This window comes from Siphateles boraxobius, unplaced genomic scaffold (assembly GCF_051911475.1).
Source record: "Siphateles boraxobius isolate OS27281-9 unplaced genomic scaffold, OSU_SipBor_1 204, whole genome shotgun sequence".
NCBI lineage: Eukaryota > Metazoa > Chordata > Actinopteri > Cypriniformes > Leuciscidae > Siphateles > Siphateles boraxobius.
In genome coordinates, this window is record NW_027508816.1 from 3,618,677 (window position 1) to 3,638,277 (window position 19,601).

General features: G+C 44.2%; 1 protein-coding gene across 1 annotated transcript; it reads right to left on the minus strand.

Annotated features, from left to right (window-relative positions):
- Positions 1–467: 467 nt before the first annotated feature.
- LOC143745504 (glutathione S-transferase A4-like) lies at positions 468–17,334 on the minus strand. Its single transcript, XM_077237635.1, has 6 exons — positions 17,117–17,334; positions 16,818–16,869; positions 16,568–16,700; positions 10,211–10,352; positions 9,997–10,122; positions 468–768 (listed from the first exon to the last, which is right to left on the minus strand). The coding sequence occupies exons 1-6, from the start codon at positions 17,201–17,203 to the stop codon at positions 637–639; spliced, it is 672 nt and encodes a 223-aa protein (XP_077093750.1). The 5' UTR covers positions 17,204–17,334; the 3' UTR covers positions 468–636.
- Positions 17,335–19,601: the final 2,267 nt, after the last annotated feature.

Sequence of the window (19,601 nt, forward strand, 5' to 3'; positions counted from 1 at the left end):
ATGGACTTGTGAATCTGCAGGATCTGGAGAGATTCTGTCTGGAGGAATGATCTCTGATCTCTCGTCAGGTGTTCTCCAAACCCATCAGGCATTATTGGAGAAGACTCAGAGTATTGAGAAAAAAGGGAACCATTCATTGTAGGCAAACTGTATTGGTGAAATTTTTTTTATTTCATAAAGATTTTTCCACCCATTTTCAATTATTTTTACTTCAATGAAATGTTAGATTGTGTATAAAAATAAAATAAAAGATCAGAAGGATTAACCATGCATATTTATTTCCACAGGCTTCTTTGTTCATTATTACTAAGGGTGCCAATAATTCTGAGCATTATTGTAGAGTGCAGATGTGGAATGATGATGATCGGTCTGAGAGTGTATTCTGATCTTATTTCATCCTCCTGATAGTGTTTCAAATTCTGATCTTCTATAAGCTCATGAACAGACACACACACACACTTCCTGACAACATGTACTGAACAGTTGCAATGTTTATTTCACAATAATATCACTTTATCCAAACTGTATCTTGTACATTTCAAATAACTCTGTCCATGCTAGCGTCTAATTTTTAATAAAGAAGCTTGTAAATTAGTTTTAACATCATGTAAATGTTTTGAAGAATTGTTTGGTTTTCTACTTAAAGACGTGGCTCAACACCTCCTTTGCGGTCTTCATCAACGCCTCGTCAGGCGGAGGCTTTCTTGCACTGCCAGGCTGCAGGAATTTGCTGATTCTTGGTAAGGCCTTCATTTTTTCCTGGAATGCCTGCGAAACAAATGTAAAGTTATATAAAATTCATAATCATAATACTAAAAAAGAAAAAAAAGTTATTAGGCCGATCACAGGAATTATCAGAAATGAGAGAATTGGTCAGTCAACTACTGTAACTGCTTCACTAATCTAAAACAGATTGCTCTGTCTGTCTTTTTATTATATATATATATATATATATATATATATATATATTGTGTATTAAATATAAATTTGAATGTTTAATGAAACTTAACATCACTCTATTCTGAATGTTTGTTCGAATGCCAATGTTTAAAGGTACAGACATGTTCACAAAAAGAGTATTTTCCAATAAATTGTAATATCTATCTAATAACTAAAATAGCTAAAAAATATATGTTTTTATGGGGTCCCACTTTAAATTAAGTGTCTGTAACTACTATATACTAACCTTTTAAAGAATCACTTGCACTTTGACACCTAATATAAAGTTTAGGGGTGTTGTAAAAATGTTGGCTAGTAGAAGCTGATTTTGCCGGTTGATAAGACCCACTACAGAGCGTCCGGTGAGGGACTTTTACCAGAGATGATCAGGTATTCGGGAATAACCCATTTATTGTCACCACAACTCAGTACACTGAATAAATTCTGCTTTGCATGTGTGTGTGTGGTTTTCTATAAATAAAGATATAAGAAAATAGATAAGTACAAATTACAATAACAAATAATAGTAGCTAGTCACAATAAACATAGCAGTAATCTACACAATGAATATTAAATCACAGTGATTAATACAGTACAATGGGCAAACCCAAAATGTGCCATTATATGAAAAAGTGCACTGCTAGAATTATTAATACTGAGCGGCGATTGAAATTCAACACATTTGCGCGCTGAGGACAGAAAGGGAGCCGCTCTGTCTAGCACATTAGTGCGCATGCGCCCAAAGAGTGCTTTAACTCTAGAAGTGAGCGATTTATATATATATATATATATATATATATATATATATATATATATATATATATATATATATATATATAATAAACCATATAATGACTAAAAGGAACATAGTGTCACGGTTTGGGTTTTGTGTGTCTTGTTCTTGTCTGACATGTGATTCCCGGTTCGTCATGTGATCCTGCCATGTGTCTTGTCATTTGTTAATTGTCTGATCATTGTTCACAGGTGGTCCTTGTCTTGTAATTAGTCAGTGTATTTAAGCCCTCATGTTTGCCCTTTGTCTTTGTCTTGGATTGAATGTTATATGTGAATGTTTTGTAGTCTTGTATGTTCCGGCCCTTGTTCTTGTTTCAGGCCTTGCCCTGCCTTTGTTTTGTGTTGTTTTATTATTGGTATTAAAGTTTGCGTTTGGGTCCTCACCAGCTCGCCTCCAGTGGATCATTCATAACAGAATCCAAGACCAAACATGGACCCAGCAACTCGCCTGTTCCGTCTCAGCCAAGGTGACCGCCCTATTGAGAAGTATGTGGAGGAATTTTGTGAGCTCTGCCATGGGGTGGACTTTGATGAGAGTGTCTTAAAGGACATGTTCCGTTATGGGCTTACGGACATTCTTGATTACCTCATGCCTGATAACACCCCTCAATGGACCTTAATCCAATATATTGACCTTGCCCTTCGGATAAGCGGCTCGATATTTACTGGAGCATTTGTGGATGTTCTCACGACCGTCATGCCCGCTGATCCCTCACCGCTGGTCCCGTCCAGCACAGAGCCTTCACCGCTGGTCCCGTCCAGCACAGCGCCTTCACCGCTGGTCCCGTCCAGCACAGCGCCTTCACCGCTGGTCCCGTCCAGCACAGCGCCTTCACCGCTGGTCCCGTCCAGCACAGCGCCTTCACCGCTGGTCCCGTCCAGCACAGCGCCTTCACCGCTGATCCCGTCCAGCACAGCGCCTTCACCGCTGGTCCCGTCCAGCACAGCGCCTTCACCGCTGGTCCCGTCCAGCACAGCGCCTTCACCGCTGGTCCCGTCCAGCACAGCGCCTTCACCGCTGGTCCCGTCCAGCACAGAGCCTTCACCGCTGGTTCTGTCCAGCACAGAGCACGTTGATCCTGCGCCAGAGCCCGTTGATCCTGTGCCAGAGACTGTCCAGCCAGAAAGCCTTCACCGCTGGTTCTGTCCAGCACAGAGCCCGCTGATACTGCGCCAGAGCCCGTTGAATCTGTGCCAGAGACGGTCCAGAGACGGTCAGAGCTTCACATCAGCCACGTCCAGCCAGAGCTTCACGTCAGCCACGTCCGGCCAGAGCTTCACGTCAGCCACGTCCGGCCAGAGCTTCACGTCAGCCACGTCCGGCCAGAGCTTCACGTCAGCCACGTCCGGCCAGAGCTTCACGTCAGCCACGTCCGGCCAGAGCTTCACGTCAGCCACGTCCGGCCAGAGCTTCACGTCAGCCACGTCCGTCCAGAGCTTCACGTCAGCCACGTCCGGCCAGAGCTTCACGTCAGCCACGTCCGGCCAGAGCTTCACGTCAGCCACGTCCGGCCAGACGTCCGGCCAGAGCTTCACGTCAGCCACGTCCGGCCAGAGCTTCACGTCAGCCACGTCCGGCCAGAGCTTCACGTCAGCCACGTCCGGCCAGAGCTTCACGTCAGCCACGTCCGGCCAGAGCTTCACGTCAGCCACGTCCGATCCAGAGGCTGTTCAAGTCACGTCTGCCGATCCAGAGGCTGTTCAAGTCACGTCTGCCGATCCAGAGGCTGTTCAAGTCACGTGCGCCGATCCAGAGACTGTTCAAGTCACGTCTGCCGATCCAGAGACTGTTCAAGTCACGTCTGCCGATCCAGAGACTGTTCAAGTCACGTCTGCCGATCCAGAGACTGTTCAAGTCACGTCTGCCGATCCAGAGACTGTTCAAGTCACGTCTGCCGATCCAGAGACTGTTCAAGTCACGTCTGCCGATCCAGAGGCTGTTCAAGTCACGTCTGACGATCCAGAGGCTGTTCAAGTCACGTCTGACGATCCAGAGGCTGTTCAAGTCACGTCTGACGATCCAGAGGCTGTTCAAGTCACGTCTGACGATCCAGAGGCTGTTCAAGTCACGTCTGACGATCTAGAGGCTGTTCAAGTCACGTCTGCCGATCCAGAGGCTGTTCAAGTCACGTCTGCCGATCCAGAGGCTGTTCAAGTCACGTCTGCCGATCCAGAGGCTGTTCAAGTCACGTCTGCCGATCCAGAGACTGTTCAAGTCACGATCCAGAGGCTGTTCAAGTCACGTCTGCCGATCCATAGGCTGTTCAAGTCACGTCTGCCGATCCAGAGACTGTTCAAGTCACGTCTGCCGATCCAGAGACTGTTCAAGTCACGCCTGAACCTGATCGCTCTATGTTTGTTTCTGTGTTTACGTCTGTCCTTGTGGCTGTTTTTGTTCTGGTGTCTGGTCCAGAACCGGAGCCAGTGTCTGTTCCCGAGCCATTCTGTGTGTTGTCTGTTCCCGAGCCAGTGTGTGTGTTGTCTGTTCCCGAGCCAGTGTGTGTGTGGTCTGTTCCCGAGCCCGAGTGTGTGTTGTCTGCTCCCGAGCCAGAGCCAGTGTTTGTGTTGTCTGTGCCAGAGCCAGTGTTTGTGTTGTCTGTTCCCGAGCCAGAGGCAGTGTGTGTGTTGTCTGTTCCCGAGCCAGTGTGTGTGTTGTCTGTTCCCGAGCTAGTGTGTGTGTTGTCTGTTCCTGAGCCCGAGCCAGTTTGTGTGTCTGCTGTTCCTGAGCCGGTGTCTGCTGTTCCTGAGCCGGTGTCTGCTGTTCCTGAGCCGGTGTCTGCTGTTCCTGCGCCTGAGTCACCGCCCTGGCCGGCCGAGGGGTCTTCACCGCCCTGGCCGGCCGAGGGGTCTTCACCGCCCTGGCCGGCCGAGGGGTCTTCACCGCCCTGGCCGGCCGAGGGGTCTTCACCGCCCTGGCCGGCCGAGGGGTCTTCACCGCCCTGGCCGTCCGATGGGTCGTCTGCTTCGCCCTGGCCGCCCGATGGGTCGTCTGCTTCGCCCTGGCCGCCCGATGGGTCGTCTGCTTCGCCCTGGCCGCCCGATGGGTCGTCTGCTTCGCCCTGGCCGCCCGATGGGTCGTCTGCTTCGCCCTGGCCGCCCGATGGGTCGTCTGCTTCGCCCTGGCCGCCCGATGGGTCGTCTGCTTCGCCCTGGCCACCTCAACTGCCTGCTCCACCCTGGCCACCTGAACTGCCTGCTGCGCCCTGGCCACCTGAACTGCCTGCTGCACCCTGGTCGCCTGCACATCCTGCTCCATCCTGGCCTTCCGTCCTGCCGCAGTCTCCAGGTCCTCTTCCGCTCCATGGGCCTGGCCCTCCATCCCACCCCCGGGTCCACCTCTGCTCCACCTCCCTCCTGGACTGTTCATGAGGAGCGTCTGGAATCCGCTCCTTAAGTGGGGGGCTATGTCACGGTTTGGGTTTTGTGTGTCTTGTTCTTGTCTGACATGTGATTCCCGGTTCGTCATGTGATCCTGCCATGTGTCTTGTCATTTGTTAATTGTCTGATCATTGTTCACAGGTGGTCCTTGTCTTGTAATTAGTCAGTGTATTTAAGCCCTCATGTTTGCCCTTTGTCTTTGTCTTGGATTGAATGTTATATGTGAATGTTTTGTAGTCTTGTATGTTCCGGCCCTTGTTCTTGTTTCAGGCCTTGCCCTGCCTTTGTTTTGTGTTGTTTTATTATTGGTATTAAAGTTTGCGTTTGGGTCCTCACCAGCTCGCCTCCAGTGGATCATTCATAACACATAGATTATGTCTTCTAAATATAACAATGTAATACGTGAGGAAACTAGTATGAAAATATACACACAAACATCTTTATGAGCTAGTTCGTATTGTCACTCGCATATATTAACTTTCACACATGCGGGAATACAAACACTCATAAACTAAGTAAAGAACAATGTATAAACAGGCTGCTACTTTACAGGCACGCACACAACTTTAGCAAAGATAAACGCTACGGTATAGCTTGCATCCGTCCGCTTTCTCGATCGGTCCGACTCAATTCAGTGGGCGGGAGCACTGACCTGCACGTCCTTTCCATGTTGATTGGCCCGCTGGACGGATGCTGGGACGAATGAGTCAATTTTGTCATATAGAAAAGGAACTAAGACACTTGAATATAACCCTAATAGTGGCCTTTTTTACAGGTGTTACGGTACATGTATGGGTACCAAACCTTCACGAAATAACAGGAAAAAGAGCAGGAGAAGAAGAGACGATCTATGAACCAATACAACACAAGAGAGCTTGCTAGTAGCCTTTACGCTGAGTTTCAATTCATTTTCGTGACGCACTCCACAAACTTCACAGAGAAAAAAAACGGGACGGCAGAAAGCGCATCCTGTTTGTTTTCTTTATTTTACAAAAGCACAATGTTTTTTTTTTTTTGTGAATGTACACAAATAAAAAAAGACTCTTTACAGTTTCGAATAATGTCTTACTCTTATCTGACCTCAATTTATTCCATTGGTAGTTCCAGATTATTTTAAGTTGTCAAAATCATTTGGCATTGTGCCGATTAGTGTCGTGGAAGTCAAGAATGAAATATCCGTGTCCATTGAACAAGTGTTTTTATGCATGCAAACAGTGAATCAATTTGCAAAGCCATTGGTTCAATTGATTAAAGCTTAGTTTCTCCCGTCACTGAGGACAACAGGCAGGAGATCAAAACCAAGACACGGGAAACAAGGATACATTGGGTCAGAAATACAGTACAGGCACATACAAGACTTCACAAAGAATGACTGAGTGAGCAGGTTTTAGGCCCAGTTTACACGAGAATGCTTGCTGGTGAAAACGTAAAAATATTTTATCAGATGTGCCTTTCATTTACACAGCGAAGGCGTTTTTGGGGCTTAAAAACGCAAAAACGTGAAACCACCCTCCAGAGTGGAAATCATAAAAACGCTCCACCGTCGGGTTCCCGTCTAAAGGGTAAAAACGCAAATCTGCTCACGGTGGCTCTCGTCGTGTACGTGTTTACGTCACAGACATGCGCAAGTACAGGAAAATAACAACCAACATATCGGATTATTTCCATACGTCGGACCTTCAGGTTGCCCTAGGAGCTCTGATAAACGTACTAGAGTATTTTGCTGTTCGCTTCGCCATGTTTTGATTTTGCGCTACTTGGAAGAGCAGAAGGAAGGATGTACGCAGGCGCGCGGACTTGGTGTTGTTGTGTGGCAGTGCTTCACATTGCCACCTAGCCGCCTGGAGTGCATACTACATCGAATTTCACACACTTTTGCGTCAGCATATGCACGCAGATTTCCCCCCCCATAACACTCGTCTAAACGCAGAATAAAAAGTGATAATGCAACACCACTTTTGCGTTTTCTCTTCAGATCGTTTCCGTGTAAACATAGCCTTATATAGGCTGGGCTTAACAAGGTGATGAGTAACAGCTGGAAGTAATCAGGCATGATGAGTCTGGGGGAATGGATTATGATGTACCGTCTGGACCAATCACACACACACAAATTATTCATTATATTTAATGAATAGTCAGGCAAACTCACTCTCCCAACAAAGATCTGTGTAACTTCCCCCGAAACTAACATCACAATGAAGCTAACTGTCACGGTTGGTAAATCCTATGTCTTCTTCTTGTCTCGTGTCTCTGTTGTTGTATGTGTGTGCGCTAATCAGAGGGGCGTGACCGCTCATCAGCGCTCGTTCAGCAATCACTCATTACCTCATCACCAGCTGCAGTCCATCCATTCCTGTGTATATATTCTCATCAATTTCTCATCTCCATTGTCAGTTCGTTGTTTGTTGGTGTTCGGTGTTGATCCCTCTACGTTCCAGTCTCAGTCCTTCTTTGTTCCTGTCGTGTTCCCGTGGATGTCCTGGATTGGTTGTGTTGATCGTCACTCTCACCACTTCTTGCACCTGGATTACATCTGACCATCGGAGTCCCTGCGCCGCTAGCCTGCCGCCCTTGGACCTTCTATTACTGACTTTCATTTAAATAAACAGAGTTTTACTTGCTATTGCTTCCGAACTTTATTCGTTACACTAACACCACTAGCAGAACTCAGGGTCCTGTTACACTGATAAGAATTTTTACAACCCCAAAAGGGAATTCCTGAGAGATGTGACTCTTACTGAATTCTTACTGAGAAGGAGAAATAAACCCTGTTAATCCTATATTCTATAGATATAACCACTTGAGAAATGTATAAACATGTATCTAACTATCCCATCTCATGATTTTCTTTTTATGTTGTTTTGGCCTATGTTTTCTTGTAAACTCTAATGGGTTAATGTTTCAGACTTTGCCTACTATGGTAAACCCAAATCATATGTGGGCCATGTTTGGTCTCTATAGACTCCAATCTTAGTTCCCCATTTGTTAATTTACATTACATTTTGCTAACTTTGTGACACATGGGTATTATAAGAATCTTGAAGATTCTTTTTCTTGAACACCCAATCAAATTTCAGATTCAAACGCCTTGCTCGAACACAAAGGGTCGTAAAATCTCCCTCCAAAGGGACAACTTCTTATTGGCTTCTTCACCCTTTAAAAATCACTGATCAATATCAGCTTTGCCTCTTGACCCTCTTGACTCTCTTAGCTCTCTCTTTCTCTTGGTCCTTCCTGAGAAGTCCTGATGTGAAGATGATGCTGAACTAGAAGTTTTCTAAGGAGCCCTAAGCTTGTGCCAGGCTACGGCCTTGTCTTTCCATTCATCAAAAATACTCTGATTCCAACTGCTTCTTTCTCATCAAGACAACATCAGCAAAGATCAACTGGAGCCTTAACAAATTGCATCAGGACAGTTTCATTCAAATGGGCGAGACATGCAAGTACCATTATTTGATACATTAAGTATCAACTTCTTGCAAGTAACTTCTTGCTTTCTTGTATTCTGCTTCAGCTCTCTTTCCCTTGGTAAACTGTATGCATGTATGTATGTGTATGTTAGAGTATTTTAAATGTTTATTTAATAAAATCTTGTTCATGTCACACGTAAAGTTGTCCGTGTCTCAAGCTCATATCTGGAGTCACTAATCATATTTATCTTGATTACTTGCTCTTAGTAGTACTTAGTAAGAAAAACATTTCCCATGCCCTGGAAATGTACATTTCTATTAATTAATTAATAACCAATATTGAGGGTTCACAGGATGAACTGAGTAATTGGTTGTAATGTTAATGTAGCTACATAAAGTTAATCTGATTAACTGAACCAAATATTCATAATCAATTATATTCATATATCAAGTTATGATGGGTTATTAATATTTAATAGAGCTAATTCGCTACAATGATGAATGTAGTCCATGAGGGAATGACAATGGTCTGGGGAAGGGTGGATATGCAGGGCACTGGTGATCGAGACAACTGCTTAGTGCTTAATATATTAAAGGTGCTCTAAGCGATGTCACACGTTTTTTAGGCCAAAGCATTTTTTGTCACATACAGCAAACATCTCCTCACTATCTGCTAGCTGCCTGTCCCCTGAACACACTGTAAAACACGGTCTCTGCAGACACCCCAGGCTTCACAAACGGCAAAGAAAACAAACTGTAGCAACCCGCGCCACGAAACATAACAAACTGTTCCAGCCAATAACCGATAAGAAGGGTTTGGGGGATTAGTGTGCATACACGTGAAGGGTTGTGTGGAGGAGAGAGAAGCATGAAGAAGAAAGTTTGAATTATATTCTCTTTAAGTTTGAGGTTTGTGTTAATGATTGTTTTCATCCACTGTTGTTATGAATTCGGATGTTCATTTATAGGCTATTGACAACTTTGACTAAATTTGTTTACGACGGAGCCGTTGTTTATGCTCACTGGGAAACGCGAAGCTGAAGTGATCTTGTTATTATTGCGTCCTTGTATGGGCACGGAAGGGAGGGGGAGGAGACGGGAGTAGGAGGAGGAGGGTCTTCGTTTTGTTTGACAATACTTCGAACGTCAACAAGAAGTGACGTCACCTGATATCACTTAGAGCACCATTAAAGGAGGCTGTGCTGTAAGAACTAGGGGACTAAATGCAGTAGTAGATTTCCATTACTGTCTGTTCAAATTAAATGAAAAGAAACCTAGTATTGGGGATTTGTTGCTTTTTCCTGTTGTACGTAACTCGTATCGAACCGTGACCCCGATCCCGAGGTCTGTACCGAACATGACTTCTGTGTATTGCTACAACCCTAATAAAGTGTGACCAGAAATAGTTTTGTTAAGCAAGTTAAGTCTAATTTTGGGGTTGATGGCCTGTGTGGGAAAGCGTGGAACAGATCACCTGGATTTTGGGGAAGGTTGACAGTATTGTAGGGAATAACTCCTGCAGCATCAAAGAAGCTTCCAGAAGATGAACGTCAGCGCGGCTCAACTGGTTTCCCACCAGGAAATGAGAGTTTGCAAGACCCTAAAAAAAGTCATATAAGAAAATGCATGATTTTGTGGATAGTAAATGCTTCAAAATGTGAGGAATGAATAGTCAGAGCTGTCAGTACCTTTTCAAACACTGGAAGGTAGCGCTCTTTTGCCTTTTGCTCTATATTACTGAGACTTTTCTGCTTGTTTTCAGGTGGTGTGTGAAAAGACATTGCGATAAGCTCCATTAGATCAATAGTGCCCTCTGCATACATGTCAATCCTTCAGGACAAAAATACAGTGATAATTGCTTAGGTGTGGTGGAAAAACAAGGGTCATTTTTAGCCCAAACTATTTTTTTTAATATATATATATAAATTGAGTATTCATCAGAGGGGTTAAAGACCCCAGGACTTTTGTCGCACTTAAACCACGAATACACACAAACAAATTTATGGATTCGAGGAGTTTTGTTGAAATTAAAAAAGTAATAAATCCTTCCCTCCCGTGTCAATTTGACCTCCTTTGGAATGAATGGAATGCGAGGAATGCTTCAGTACACATAGAAAAACCTAAAAATGCTCAAAATTCTAACTAAAAATGCTAAAACTTTACCAAAAATTTTTTTTTAGAATGTCTACATGTGTATCTGAATGCATACTGAAGAAAAACTGACTTTAGGACCCAGCGGAACAGCTCATTTGCTACATCTAGAGTCATGAAATATCATGTTATATTATTTTTTTCCGCAAGAGGTCGGCAAAGACACCCAACGTAGAATATTTGAGCTGAATTAAAAGTGTTAAAGGGTCACTCCACCCATTTGCATTTAGATTTCCATTGTTAGAAATCCAGTCATACTATTGAATGGTCGTGCAACACTCTTTCATTTTCCCCTGAGACGAGAGAAATCCTCTATTTACCTTTTTCACTTCCTCCTACAATGACGCAAAAATCGTCATTTTACGAAATTGTAGGAGGAAGTGTAAAAGGGGGGGATTTCTGTGAAGACTACAAGCACTAGTTCCCGCCCTTTCAAACCCGCCCATAGGGGGTTGGACCTAATGCGCTAACAGACCTATCAGATCAGTGCCAGTGCGTTTGATTTCACCGGGAGAAACTTTTTGAAAATATGGACGAAGGTACTGAATACACAGGCGGATGCATTATGGAGGATCTGGATTTTGACGAAGTTATGGTAGAAACGGATGTTCGTGGTTACCTTGTAACACTAAAGTTAAGGGTCACATAAATAAATGAGGAGGGATCAATCACCATTTACCAACAATTATATTAAAGTATACAATTTTTTACCATTTAACACTCTCCCTCAGGCATTTCACGGGACAACGAATCAGGCACAACATTACATCTCCCTTTTCGGTACCTCACAGTAAAGTCAAATCCCTGAAGTCGGATAGCCCACCTAGTAAGTCTTGATGTTGGACGAGGATGGTTGAATACCCAAGTGAGTGCGGCATGATCAGTAAGAACTTCAAAGGGTTTCCCTTCTAGGTATTGTCGCCACCTTTCAACCGCCCAGACGACAGCGAGGCATTCCTTCTCTGAAACGGCATACGATTTTTCCACTCCTTGAAGCAGACGGGATGCATAGGCGATGACGTGTTCTCCCTTTTCTGAATCCTGAGTCAGTACAGCCCCAAGTCCTAAGTCGCTAGCATCGGCCTGCACTTTAAATGATTTACTTGAGTCTGGGGGCACCAGAACCGTGGCCTTTTGTAGGGCATCCTTCAAATCTTCTAAAGAACATTGGCATTCTTTAGTCCAGTTCCATGGTACACCATTCTTCTTAAGTGCAAGAAGTGGCGCAGCACATTCTGAAAAATATGGAATAAATCGGTGATACCACCCAGCAAGACCTAGGAACCTTTCAACTCCCTTAATGTTCTTAGGCACAGGAAAATTCTCGACAGCATCCACTTTGGAATCCTCTGTCTTGATGCCTTCTGCAGAAATGACGTGTCCTAGGAAAGTCAGTGATTTCCTTACCAATTTACATTTGCTAAGGTTAAGGGTTAGGCCAGCTGATTCCAGCCCAGCAAACACCTTCTTCAGATCCTGGAAGTGTTGATGGATGTCTTTGGAGTACACAACAATGTCGTCTATATACACGAAACAACATCTGCCAATAAGATCTTGTAGAACTTTGTTCATGAGCCTTTGGAATGTTGCTCCAGCATTTTTCAACCCAAATGGTAGACGAACAAACTCATACTGGTTGTACTTTGTAACAAAAGCAGTTTTTCGGATGCTACTCTCATCCATCACCACTTCCCAGTATCCAGTCTTGAGGTCTAGGGTACTGAATACTGTTGCTCCGTAGACAGACTCCAAGATCTCTTGTATCTGAGGCATGGGAAACCCATCTAGTGGGGTTTTGGCATTTAGTGCTCGAAAATCCACAAAAAAACGTATACCCCCATCCCTTAGGCACTAGCACTACTGGAGCTGCCCACGGGGAGACAGATGGTCGTATTATACCTTTATTCAGCATGGCTTTGACTTCCTCATCAATGAAGTTTTGCTTATTGATTGGAACGGGATATGCTCTTTTCCGTACTGGAACGGGGTCAGTAGTTATAATCTGGTGCTTAATGATAGAAGTTTTTCCTAATGTATCTGTACAGACAGTCGGCCAATTAAACAGCAACCCCTCTAAACACCTCTTCTCTGTACGGGAGGCATCCGCAAAACTCACCAAATCCTTGATGGCAGCGGTGGTATCACTAGATACTTGCACTATTGGCAGTGCACAGTGTATGTTGACTGATGGGGGTTGGTCATAACAAGAGAAAGGATGTACTGTTTCTTTCTCTCCAGGCAATGAATATGTGGAGGAGTCAAAATCCAACTTGACTCTACAGGTTACCAGGAACTCAAGGCCTAATATGAGCTGAAAGGCTAAGTCCTCATCTCTCATGATGAATAGTCGCAATGGGTTTGTCCAACCTTGCAGGGCACACTCCCATGTAACTTCGCCCAACGCCCTCTGAATATGGCCATTAGCAAGGGTAAATGTCTGTCCCCGACTGGACCGCCAAGACTCCGTATCATCCTTCCATCTCCTCCACAATGACTCCTGAATTAATGAGTAGGAGCTGCCTGTATCCAGGATGGCTTCACAAGATTGCAAAGTTATAGTCAAGGTTAGAAGATTTACATTACCTCGTCACTAATGCCATGCTGTGACTTCCGGGCTTACCTCTGCTGTACTTATCTTGGCCTCCTCTTCTGGAAGACTGTTCCGCTTGACGTTGCTTCCAGAAGGCCCTTTCCTCAGCAAGATCCCGCTCTACCAAAGCTCCTGTGCGCACCAAGTCATCAAAGGTAGTCACTGTTCCTCTCAAAATACTAACAATACGGGGATTACAGTTTCTTAAGACAGCCTGCAGAATCTCTCTCAGACATCGTTGGTTTCAGTCTAAGGCATAAGGCTCGATACTGGAAAGCGAATGTTCGAAGATCCTCATCAATCCCTTGTTTTCTCTCTCTTATCCTCCTTTCCGCTTCAACCTCATGATCATCGGGTAAAAAGGACCGCAAAAAGGCAGTTTTGAACTGACTCCATGTTTTAACTTGTGCTTTTTCAGCCTACCACCAATCCTTGGCAGTATGTGTCAGTACCGATGGCAGAGTTGCTAATATTTCAGCATCACTCATAGGTCGGACAGCTAGATACTCTGCACATTTTTCCAGATAAGCTATTGGGTCTTCAGCTCCTGTGCTCCCAAACTTAGGGAACTCGATTTTAATGGCCATTCTATAAGGCAGCTGGTGTAACATGGGAGTTAACTGTACATCTGATGTTGAGGAGGTAATTGGTGTGGAGGTAGCTCCAGGTGTAAGACAAAGCAAAGACTTAAGATGGGTGTCTCTTCTTTTCATGCAATCCATTATGGTTTTACCCATCTCTTGTAGCTGGTTTTCTAGGGTTTTCTCTAGACGGCTACTCCTTTCTTCTACAAAATCAACAAGCTCTTCCTCCAACTTCTTCAACTTTTGGTCGAGTGATGATTGAGTGGTCATTAACTGTATCAAGTCTGGCATCAGCCCTTCTATAGCAATAAAACAACGGTCATATTGCTGAAAATAATTCTGAACAGAGGTGTCCACTCCATGAACACGTTCAACAAGCTCTTTCTCCATCTTATCCATTCTTACCTCCAGTTGTCTCACCTTTGTCACAATAGTAAGACTGATCAGGCTTTCATCTTCCTCTTCAGGTGGTGGAGGTGGTAGATAACTTGAGTCATTGTCTTCCTCTGGAACAGCCCCTCCTCCTTCTGACTCTAAATACAGGCTGCTGAATGAGCATATGAGCTCTCGAACTGGCTCACGTCGGGTTACAAAAGGTTCAGAAGTGTAGTCTGGATCCATTTCGGGACTACACTCAACGTTGTCTCATGCAAGAGCCTCAGCCAAGTCTTAAACTAAAATATGAAGCAGTTATCAGTCGCAACCCCTTGATATATTCTCAAAAGAAAATTGCAACCAGGCACTTGGGAAAAAAAGCGTACTTGATGAAAGTTGTTGGAATGGTGTTCACGTCCCTGTTCGGGCGCCAAACTATGTAACACTAAAGTTAAGGGTCACATAAATAAATGAGGAGGGATCAATCATCATTTACCAACAATTATATTAAAGTATAAAATTTTTTAACATTTAACATGCCTTGACAAAATTACATGAAGCAGAGCATTTGGAAGCAAAACCTTATGAATGTGCACCCAATATCAAAGTTCAGAGTTACCACAATTGTCCTTGGTCCATCACACCATTGTAGATGTTTAAGATGTTAGAAGAACATCATCCACGTTTGTTCAACAAGGGTTAATCCAAGGAAAAAGTGTCGTTTCGTTCAGGAGTTCGAGTATACTTCCACGTTGAAGATGACAACACAAAGAACTTGAATCAGATGAGAAGCCCCCAAAATCAAGCAGATACCAAAAACCCTCTGGTCAAAATAAAACAAACAATACAACATGAAGTTCAGCAAGCAAAATACTTTAGCACTATAAACCTTTGTTAATGATAAAGAACCCAAAAGTAAACCTAACTCACATTGAGATGTTGAACACAAATGTTCCTCAACAGGGTTTTCCGAATGAAAGCATGAACAGAGCATGTGCTCTCAGCTAACAGGTATATCTAACTCACACTTCCCTCTTCCTTTTACTCTCTGGCCTGAAGAGATCTCCCGGATAATGGCTCCCTATGGCTCTCTACTGGCCGGGAGTGAAATTGAAACTTGCAGTTAACATAGGAGACAGGTAGCAGTTTACTAGAACTGTTACAACCTTTATGAGCCACAGTATAGCGACGAGCAGCTGAGGGCTATGGAGGAACCGGAGGTGGCTGAAGCTGCTGCCACCACAGCCGATGCAGTCGATCTGCCTGCCGCGGACGAGGAGCCCGCAATGGCTCGAGCTGCGGCAGATTGGTGAGGCCTGTGCTCTCACTGTGCGCCAATGGACACAGAACAAGAGTCTGTCTGCTGCCGAGAATTCCAGCGGTGCTACGGAATCGGAGGATGACACAGACGTGTGTGTTGTTGCTCACCCGAGTTTCGCACCCCATATGGATAGTGGCGTCCTGGAGACCTACTTTAGAATACCTAAGGTCAACAGGCAACGTCAGCCAAAGCCTACAAGGTCAAATGGTCGTCTTTCTGTAAAGTAAGTTTATTTTCATTTTGTTAACACGCTAACATGGCAGGTTCATTGCACAAATATCTTGCAGTTAAACTAGCTACTGTAGTGGGAGTGGTCTGCGGAGCTGACCATTGCAATGCACTATGGGGAATGTCGTGTACAATCCACAAGCACTAAAAAGTCATTTTCTGCCTTTTATCGGCCAAGAAGGTCCCAAATTAGAAATTTATGATACTATTCTACTACATATATGACCCACTTTCAATACATATTCATGTCTCCACCGGTGGAATGACCCTTTAAGCCCAATTTATACTTCTGCGTCGACCTCACGCCGTAGCTGCATCGTAGGCTATGTGTAGCGCACCTCTCCAAAATGCGCCAATTCAACGTGGACTCAAGCGTTGTGATTGGTCCGCTAGAACCCCTCCCTCTGCATGTGTATTTGCACGTCAACACGGACAACAACGCATAAATCAGCATTTATGCATGACATTTTGAGTTATTTTGAATTTAAGTTGAAAGAATGTGAGGAATGTGCTTAAATTAAATATTTTTTTACTATTTATTGATCTAGTGATTTAAATATAAATAAAATAAAAAAATAACAAAAAATCTCCCAAAAAATTCCTTTTAAAATAGAAAAAATATTAAATTATTATTATTATTTTTTTTTAAGTATAATTTTAGTGCTTCTGGTCATTTTGACCCGTGAGGGAAATATGTTATAAAGTGCGAGGGAAGGATGAGGGTTAAATTAACTGATTACTGGCATCTAGTTTCATAACAATTATGGAACAATTTGCATTAAAAGTTGATATTTACATAGCCCGTTCTTTAAGGTCTTTTCCGTAGAGGTTGTATTTTCCAGCAATGTAATTCAGGATAGCCTTTGACTGCACAAGCTGCATCCCGTCTATTTCAACCAAAGGCACTTGCTGAAACATCAGGGCTCCATCTACAATACACACAGGAATCACATTCATATACAATAATAATATTAAAATAAAATATGATGTAATAATATATTCATAAAACAACAAGAGATGACTGATAAGGAATTAACTGAACTTACCATTCACCAGTTTTTCATAATGCTCCCTCTTGGTCAAAAACACTTCCTCAAACTGTGAATACAAGAACAAAATAAAATCAAGGCAAAAAAAACGCATTAATCTCGAGATCACATTACAATGCACACATTCAGTTTCTAATTAAAGCAGGTGTTTTGTGATTGTCATATGCAAACAAACTACATTTATTGCACAGCCTTAGTAAAAAGTTACATACATGTAAAGTGTTAACTGATTTCCACTTTTTGCAACTGCCTTTTGTTTTAGCATAGACATGGACAAGTTTTCCAGAGCAACAAACCTCGACTCCAACTGCGGCCAGAAGCCATCGGATCGACTCCATTTTCCCTCTTCCATTGAAGTAATGCAACACAACTTTCTCAGACATTTTCACAAAATAAAGCGACACTTCAGTCCAAAACGCTTTACTGGTGTGTGTGCAGTGCACTGTCAGGCTGTTTTATGTGGACTATTCAGTGTTGTGTAATTCGTGGGAGGTGCTGCATCGGGACAAAGGGCTCACGAGATTGCAAACTTACACCTACTAAGGCGCACTGTGAATACAAATGCTGATATCACTCACCCTCAACCGAGTAAAAAAATCTTTTCAGACAAGCGTCTACTGATCGAATGAATGAAAATAAAGTAAAGCTTGAGATAAAAAAAAGCTGTCATGCTAGTTTATGACATGAAATAGTAGGCTATCGCAAGCTGTTTTATAACTTTGTCTTATGTGTCATGAGTTAGAACAACACAAACATGTAAAGTTTGCAATGACGTTTATTTTGCACTCAGTAACAGAGACGGCAGGTAAGTTGAAGAGTTGGTGAGATAATTGTATGAATGAACGAATAATATGGGTTTGACAAAGTCTCTTATCTGTTACAGGAAGTTTGATGAGATCCAGGTTGAAGAAGGCAGACAGGTTGAAGACTGGAGATCCGGATGGCAGGGCGAGAAAGTCGGTGATGCAAGTAAATACTCGAAGCAGGTAAGGAAGATGGTGTTTTAGGCTTGGTATGAGAGTCAGTAAGTCAATGGTGAATCGACAAGACCTGACACTGAGTGAGGGAACTGGTCGTGTTTTTAAGCAGTGAGTGAAGTGACTGAAGATTGGCGACAGGTGAAGGTGACAGTTTCAGGTGATTAGAACTCCGGAGACGCGGAACGAGTGGGTGGAGTGTAGAGGTCTGACGCTGACGCTGGTATATCTGTGACAGTACAATCATGCAGGTATCTCCCAATCTCTTGTATTTTCCGCTTAGTCTGGCCGTTGGACTGGGGGTGATGCCCAGAGGTTAAACTGACTGATACTCCGAAAAAAGGTTGAAAAACGCTTTCCAGACCCTGGATATGAACTGCGGTCCTCGGTCTGAAACATGTCTTCTGGTATTCCGAATTGGCGAAATATCCTATGGGTGAATAGAGTTTCAGCAGTCTCGAAGGCTGTGGGCAAACCCGGCAGAGGGATGAGCTTACATGCTTTAGAAAAGCGATCTACGACTACTAGAACACACGTGTGAGAGTCAGAAGAAAGAAGGTCCGTGATAAAATCCACTCCCAGGTGCGACCAGGGTCTAGTGGGTACTGGGAGTGGTACCAGCTTGGCTTCCGGAAGGCGTCAAGGGACTTTGGCCATGGCACAGACTGAGCAGCTCTTCACGTACCTGGAGACATCCTGGGTCATATTGGGCCACCAGTACCAGTTGTTGTACGAGCGAGAGGGTTTGCTGGCTGCCTGGGTGTCCAGAGCCCGGAGATGTGCGGACTGAGTTCATGAGGGACAGACGTAGACGAGTCCTGGCAGAGCAGGTTCTGACCGGGTGACATCGGCAATGTGATCGTCAATACTCCACTGGATGGGACAGACAACTACAGCTGGAGGGAGAATGGGTTCCGGGTTGGAGCTGATAGTGTCAGGCTGATACAGATGCGACAGGGAGTCCGCTTTGACGTTCTTGTCTCCTGGACGGTAAGTTACACTGAAGTTGAATCTTATGAAGAAGAGTGACCAGCGGGCTTGATGGGTGTTGAGTCTCTTTGCGTCTCGAAGGAATTCTAGGTTCCGGTGGTCGGTAACGAAGTCAAATGGGTGTTTTGGTCCCCCCTGCCAGTGTCTCCATTCCTCAAGAGCGAGTTTGATCACCAGGAGTTCCCGGTTGTCGATGTCATAATTCTGCTCCGCCGGGGACATCTTCTTGGAGAAGAAGGCACATGGATGGAGTCGAGGAGGCTTCCCCTGCCGCTGTGATCCTACCCCGGTGAGTGAGGCGTCTACCTCAACAAGAAACGTAAGATCTGGGTCTGGATGAACGAGGGTAGGAGCCGAGCTGAAAGAGGTTTTGAGTTTCTCAAACGCATTGGTGGCTTCGGTGGTCCAGGACAGAGACTTGACCCCTTTCTTCAGGAGTGAGGGGATAGGTGCGCTGATCTGACTGAAACCTTGAATGAATTCTGTGGAAGTTCTGTAGAAGTTTGTGAAGCCCAGGAAAAGTTGTAATTCTTTTATGTTGGAGGTTAGTAGCCAGTTGGAAACAGCTTTCACCTTCCTCTGGTCGATGGTGATTCCGTGAGGAGTGATAACGTAACCCAGGAAATGGATAGTTTCTTGATGAAACTCACACTTCTCCAGTTTCAGGTATAGCTGATGATCACGCAGACGTTGAAGAACAGACTTGACATGATGGTGGTACTCGGACAGGTTTGAAGAGTATATGAGGATATCGTCGATGTAAATTATGACAAATTGGTGCAGGAAGTCTCTGAAGATCTCGTTCATGAACCCC